The 7,483-nt window shown below is 47.5% G+C and overlaps 1 protein-coding gene across 1 annotated transcript in view; it reads right to left on the reverse strand.

Moving 5' to 3' along the window:
- PDLIM1 (PDZ and LIM domain 1) overlaps positions 1-7,255 on the reverse strand; it is a 45,992-nt gene extending 38,737 nt beyond the window's left edge. The window contains exon 1 of the mRNA XM_004268369.2: positions 7,038-7,255. Within this exon, the coding sequence (XP_004268417.1) occupies positions 7,038-7,133 (96 nt within the window). The 5' untranslated portion in view covers positions 7,134-7,255. The remainder of the gene's footprint in view (positions 1-7,037) is intronic.
- Between the last annotated feature and the right edge of the window lie 228 nt (positions 7,256-7,483).

The following is a 7,483-nucleotide window of genomic DNA, read 5'->3' on the forward strand; positions in this document are numbered from 1 at the left end:
AAGGACTATTATTCCCGCTTTACAAATGAGAGCACTGAGGTTTCAGAGGCTAACCCTGCCTGAGGACATACAGCTAACATAGGGACAAGACAAGGTTTGAACCTAGATCAGGCTGATACCGAGACTTCATTTTCCCATGACATCAAGATGGCTTTAATTCTTGATTTGCTGCATTAAAAATAAGGCAGAAAGTACAAAGCAGTGACATCCAAATAGTTCACCATGACATGGTAATTTGATTTTTAAAAATGCTACACGAATGGAAAAATGTCTGAAAAGTTTTGCAGCAAACCGTTAAACAGTGTTTACCTCTGAGAAGTAAGATTGGGGAAAGGTGTTGGAAGGCTTTTACCTTGCGCTGTCCACATTTTTATATTATTTGATCTTTTATAATAAGCACAAGGGTTGTTATGTAAGTTTTTTATTGAGGCATAACACACATAAAGGACACGAATTGTAAATAAACAGCTGGATGGATTCTCACAAAGAAAGCGCACCCATGGAATCAGCACCAAATAAAGAAACAGAGCATTACCTGAACTTCCAAAGGCCCCTCGTGCCTCCTTCCAATCACCAACCTCCTGGCAAAGGTCACTGTGATCCCAACCTTTAACACTATAGATTAATTTTGCCTGATTAATCTTATATAATTGCAATGATGTGGTATTTATGCTTTATGTCTGGCTTCTTTCTCTCAACATCATGTCTGCCTGTCTGATCCACGTCATTGTGCATGGTTGTAATTCCTTCATTCTCATGGCTGCAGTGTTTCATATCATTATTTATACGTTTATAAATACATTTATATGCACCACCATTTATTTCTCCATTCCACTGTTGTTAGACATCTGAACTGTTCCGAGTTTGGGGCTATCGTGAATAGTGCTGCTTTGAAGATTCTTGACATGTCTTTTGGTGCCATGTGGACACATTTCTATTGACCAGTTAACTAGGAGAATTGTTGGGTCATAGGGTCTGATCACGTTCAGCTGTGGAAGTGTAAGTATTTTTTTTATTTTTTATATAATTTTTTTAAAGAAATGGATGTAAATCATTGCTGCATCACCTGAACTTTATTTATCTGTATGCATTTGACAACTTTATCCTATATAGGTCATACCTATGTCCTATCTTCTTATCTGATAGACATGAGTAGTCATATCTATTAAAATTAGGCCGAGTCCTTGATCAACAACCTGGCCTCCTACAAGACCAGAGTGTTCTTCGGAAAGGTGTTTTTCATGTTTATGGCATTTGCTGAGAAGGCAGTGTACTACACATATGAAAATACACCACGGACCTCAGTCACAGATGAGCTTTCCACGTCACCCACGTCGGCGCTAGTAACAGTATCAACAATCACACAGGGCGCTTAGTGCCATACAGAAGTTACCTTCCTCGTCTGGGGTTTTCATGGGTACATTTTGTTCTGGACTTGGCTTGGCCGCCACTTTGCAGGCCCATCCTTGGCTGGGCAAGGTGGATCTGTCCTCTCCCTGGTCATCTTCATTTGCCATAAAAACTGCCCCCAAATCCCCTCCTGGCCACCTACAGAGGCTTTTCTCTGGCAAAGCGTCCAATTCCTCGGCTCTTCTGTTCTTCCCTGCCCGCACGGCCATGGAATCCTGTGGCTGGTCTGTCAGTTCTCCCAGGTGGGGCCATGGCTTCTAGCTTTTCAGGAGAAACAGGAAGGGGAGGTGCTGTTCTCTAGGTTGCTCTGAGCTCCAGGGGCACTCAGGCTGAGGCCAACCCAGCCAACCCCCATGGGCATGAGGGCCTCTGGGGTGAGGAGCCCAGGAGAGTCCTGCCCCTCATGTTGATGACTGCCCCGCCATTAGCACTTCTCAGACCTGGGTGCTGGGTAATATTATTATCAATGAAATATTGACAGTTACAGCTTATCAGGGGGCAGAATACTGTGGTTGAAGCTGGCCTGGGAGTCAATCTGTCTGGCTTCAAATCCCAGCTCTTCAATTTACTGTATGTATTGTGTGTCCTGTGTCCCTGTGTCGTGGGTTGTGGGGAGTACAGAAAAAGATAATGCAAGTGCACACCTAGCACAGAGTAGCCATTCAAAATATATTAGCTACTGTTAAAACATTATTATGACATAGAGGTTAAGGCTATGGGCTTTGAAGCCAGACCGCTCAGCCAAATTCCAGTTCTATCCACTCACTACTGTATGACAAGGGCAAAGTACCTAATATTTCCATGGCTCAGTTTTTTCATCTGTAAAATGGGTATCTTAATTGTATCTACCTCACAAGATACTTGTGACGATTACTGAAAGACTATGTTAAGCTCTTAGAACACTGCCTGGCATATAAAAAGTCATATACAGTTTAACTATGGTCATTGCTGCAAGCCAATCAAATAAATAGTCTCACACAAATCTTCCAAGTGTAAATGGAGGCTCTTGTGATTAACATAAGAGTCATTTGGGCATAGATATTCAGATGAATAACACAACCCAAATTCATCTGAAAACATTTCTGAATTCATATTACGCTTTCTCGTCAACTGGTGGTTGAAGGTACAATTAATGTCATATAAGAGGTTGGGACACTTTTTAACAATAAAAAAAGGGGGGCCCTCATATTCAAAGGGTACAAAACCACTGGTTTACTTATTTATTATTTTATTTATCTTTACAGAGAATTGAGCCCCAGAGAAGGCACGTGACATACCTGGGGTCACCCAGTGTGGTGTTCAGGACTGGAGTTCAGCCTGAGTTCCTGCCCTGGACACTCTACCAGGCACCATACAGAAGTTCTGGAAGCTTCTCCAGGCTCTCCTCTGAGACACACTGGAAGTCAAATCATCCTTTAAAAATTAATTTTCTGACATAGCCTTTTGCTCATTTTTAAATGAGCCTTTACCTTTTCCTTTACAAAGAAGTTAAGAAGTAGTTCATTCATTGAAAAAATTTGTAAATTCAAACAAATTACCTAACCTATGGGCACTGAGCTTCTCCCCTGTAAAAGGCAAAGAATACTCATTTTCCTCTCCTCCAGGGAGCAATGGCAAGGTACGGCCTAGGGAATGAGCACAGCTTGGAAGCCACTCCTAACTAGTCCCAGCACAAGAGCAATTCTGGTGCTTTCCCCAGTCCTGATCAGAGTAGGAGAGTGATCTCCGTGGTTAAATGATAACGTCCTCTCAATTATCTGCCCTGTTGCAATACCTTAACACCATTCTCCGCTCTCTCCTCCTCAAAGACAAGCCAGCAAGGTTGGCATCCAGGATTTTAGGTAAGGGGCAGGGTCTCTCTGGTCAAAGGGACATAACATGGCTTGGTGAATTTCATGCCAGTAGGCTCAAGCATTCACTTCCAAGCCATTCCCTGTAATTCATCCTCTTCCTCCTCTCCTTAGATCAGCTGGAGCAGCTAATATTTCCCAGGTGATCAATTTCACAAAATGAGGGAGTACAGAGCAAGGGCCATTAATGCATAATGAGCCTTTATGGACAATTCTCACTTTTCACAATCTGACAGATAAGCCCTGCTCTTTCGACCTTAAGGACATGATGCAAGCCTACTTGAGTCTGGAAATGACACTCTTTAAAGTCAGAAAAGACCCTGTGACTACAGAGTATCCATTATTAAACACTCCTTAGGACACTTGAGCGAAAACCAGAGGCTCTTAGCAAAGGCTTCCCCAGGACTCAAGAGGCAAATGAGCAACTCCTCCCACCAAGAGCATCCCCTTATCTCTGGCCCCGCCCCTTCCTGCCTTTTGTCAGTTGCTGGGAGAGGAAAAACAGTCAACATAAACTCGGCAGCAATTTTGGCCTGGGTGTGGATTCTCTGAAGACTTCCATGGAAAGCAACTAGAGGAAATAAGAAATTGACATGGGAAAAAAAAAACATACCACAACTCAAGGAGATAGACAACTGTAGACCTGGAGCAGGAACTGACAGAGAAAAAGAATCTCAGAGGACAATTGCAAATGTGTCAGGAGTCCAAGGAGGACTTCAGGGAGTCCAGGGTAGAGGCTTAAATGAGAAACTGGTAAAAGGAAGAAAGATAGTTTACGTCCACTCACAGTTGGAGAGCTGGATTGAAATTTTTTAAGTGTATCACAATAACAAAGATGAAAATATTGAGGAACAAAAGCAGCTATTCACACACACACAAATGTGTTCTGTTTCTGTTCAGAAACTGGCTAAAAACAAGGAGGTAGGTTAGTGAGCTGCCGAGGTCCTGGTAATGTTCTATTTCTTGACCTGGGTGGTAACTCTACAGGTCTTTACTTTATAAGCATTTGCTGTGCATTTTTAGTTTATGACTTTTTAATTTCACAATAAAAAAGTTAAAAAAGAAAAAATTTCAAGTATACAAGATTACAGAGTTATATTCAGGAGCTTTAGTTTGACAAAAGAATGAAGCCAATACCAGAATAATTCATGCAAGAGAAAGCAAACATAGCTATTTAAATAAAAGGCACTCCTTTCCCAGCCTAATTTTATGGTTTGCTTTGGTGTGGAGACTCAAAGTCTGCATATACAAAACCACAGCAAACTGTATCTGCCCCGAATGATGAATCTAGCACACCTACCAACCAGAACGTCTGTATAACTTTGCGGATGCTCACACCTCCTCACTACTGTTCACTGTTTACAGAGCAATCTCACATACCTTAACTCACAGCCAATGGCTGGAGTTATCCCCGTTGCAGAGATAAAAAAGGCAGCCACAGACAGTAGAAGACTCACCCCAGGTACAGCTCAAGTAAGAAGCAAAAATCAGACCTATACCAGATCTCAGACAGCTACCTCAGGGACCCTTTACGACAATGACTTTCCCATTCCCAGGAAGTTAGGAGGCCCACGTTTTTTCCATGTGGGAATAATGAGATGAATAAACAGGTAAATTACTGTCAGCAAGAGAATGTCACCTCCTCTGAGTCACTTTCACTTTTCAATTAAAGTACAACCCAGGGCGTTATAAAGATTAGCTTCCCTCACTAAACCATGAACACCTTGAGAGTGGAGCCATGTCTTCTTCATTTCTGGGACTCCAGGGCTTTGCTGTATAGTTTCTAGAATATGCTATATGCTCATGAGACATGTGCTAATAAAAAAATAAACAAACAGATGAGGGTACAAACTAAAGAATTCACAGTATTGTGTTTTCCACCCCATACCATCATTCCTGCACAGGGCCACTTACATTAAGTCTTTTAAAACCAGCTAAAATGGCAGGCAGTAATTGCCCTTTTAATAGATGGCCAATATATTCTCAATTCTTTTTTTTTTTTTTTAATCACCCCCACTCTGTCCCTCCAGCTCCAGCTCCGACTCCTTGGAGGAAGCCATATTCTCCAGTTCTTAAGAAAGGGTTTCATGTCATACATAAATTCAGAAGCTGAGCCGGCTGACAGGTTAATTATAGACACAAAGAGTGGGGACAAATGGACTATGAGGTAAGCGAGTCTAAATGTGCCTTCCCTGGATAAGCATTTATTAATAAACCTGCAAAGATTTACTGGGCACAGCCAGGTGCAGCTCGGTGCCAGCCTTGGGGGCAGGGGTCCAGATTTGGGGAAGGCACAGTTTCTGCACTTGAGGAATCTGGCTGGTGGCTGGGAAGACAGCATGTACCTGCAAGAATAATCGAAGCTGTCCCCTGGGGACAGCAGGTGGAAGACAGGGCCTAAGAACTGAAGCACCTGCCCCTTTTGGGAGTGGGATGGTCAGAGAAGACATCACTCCACTAGGGCCCACCTGCAAGGAAATGTGGGTAGGACTGTGGCTGGAGAGAAGCCAAAGAGGAAGCCCCAATTCTTTTCCTCCTGCGCCTCCCACCATATTCTTTCGGGGGCTGGAGGCAAGCACCTAAGTCAAAAAGACCCATAGAGATATTCCCCTTCCCTCTCCACCCTCCCCCTCTAAGAAAAAGGAGGAATGTTCAGATGGCTGGGGAGGCAGGTCTAGGGTCATCTTCAGCAAACAGATGAGCCCAAGAATGGAATGATAGGCCTATAAAAGCTGGGTACCAGAGAGTGTTTGCGCTTCCTTTTTTTATTCAAAAAAATTTCTTGCCCGCCTTTTGGTGGCACATTGAATGTGGCAACTCTCAATGGGACATCAACCTTGCCTTTAGCAAGATGACCAAAGCCTGGGCCTCCAAACAGTGAGTCTGGGTCTCCCTCGGGCTTCCGCTTTATTTGGGGATCATGGGCCTGGTCGTCTCCGATTGAACCTGGGCCCTTCCAAACAGATGAGGACCCTCTGAGAATTTTTCAAGCACCAACTTCCCCCCAGACAAACACATAAGGTGGGAACCCCACCGCAGCCCTATTTATGGGGGAAAAGGGCTGATCAGTTGGTAATCCCGAAATGCCAGGCAGAAATACGGCACGGCCATCTCCCGCGAAGTAGTGGAATGTCCAAGAGGGTTTATACGGGTTGGTCTGTTTCCAAAATCCCGCCATTTCTCCAAAAGACATTAGAGAGGTAAAACCTGGCCGTGGATCAAGTCCAAAGAGTGAGAAACTAATTGTTTCGATTGTTGCGTTTAACCTCATTCGCCCTCCCCGCCCCCGCCCCAGTAAACTTCCCATCCTCTCCACCTCACTTTCCAGGTGGTTCCTGCTACTTCCAAACTGCTTTCCGCCGCTCTGCGGCTTGTTTAGAACGGGGAAGCGCTACCTCCCAGCGTGCGGGATCTGCGGGGACCCTGAGCCTTTCACCCGCGGACAAAGCGCGTCCACGCGCCGGCCACGCTTCCGGAGCGAAGGCACGAAAACTGCGCCTTTCTGTCCCGCGGACGCGGTAAGTGGTGCTCCGCAGCCGGCTGGCTCGCCTGGGAGCGCGGCGTCCGGCAAGCGCGGCGGGGGCTGCGGGCCCGAGGTGCGCGGAAAGCGCTCGGCGCACCTGGCGCACCTGGCTGCGCCCGGCCGCCCCGGCGCCGCCCCGGCTCCGTCCCGGGCTCCGGAAGCCGCCGTCTCCGACAGCGCCCGCTCCCCTCTGGGTCACGCCGCTCCCCAGCCCGGGATGGCCCCGCTCCCCACGCGTCCCAGGCTGCTCTTACCCGGGAAATGGCGAGAGGCTGCTCGAAGTCCTTGCCCCCCACGAGGCGGAAGCCCCACGGTCCCGGGCCCTGGAGCGCTATTTGCTGCGTGGTCATGGCGCGGCGACGGCGGTCGGCGACTCCCGGGGACAGACGGGGTAGGACGCAGAGCAGCGCGCTGGGCTCCCCGGCAGCTGTCGGAGAAAGAGAGCGCGGCGCGGGCCCGGGGAGCCTGGGGCGGGCGGGAGCTGGGCGGGAGGAGGGCGGGGGCGGCTCCGCCCAGGCCGCGTCGCGGCCGCCTGCCACGCCTGTCCTCCCGCCCGCGGCCCGCAGCTGCCCCCCGCCCCGGCGTCCGCACAGGGCTTGGCCAAGAGTCGGGCAGAAAGAGCCTGGGGTCAGCTCGGGGGGCTCGGGATTTCAGCAGCCCCGCCCCGGCCCCCAGCGCCACCTCCCTCCCGCGCCAGCCG

Source organism: Orcinus orca, chromosome 14 (assembly GCF_937001465.1).
Source record: "Orcinus orca chromosome 14, mOrcOrc1.1, whole genome shotgun sequence".
Taxonomy (NCBI): Eukaryota; Metazoa; Chordata; class Mammalia; order Artiodactyla; family Delphinidae; genus Orcinus; species Orcinus orca.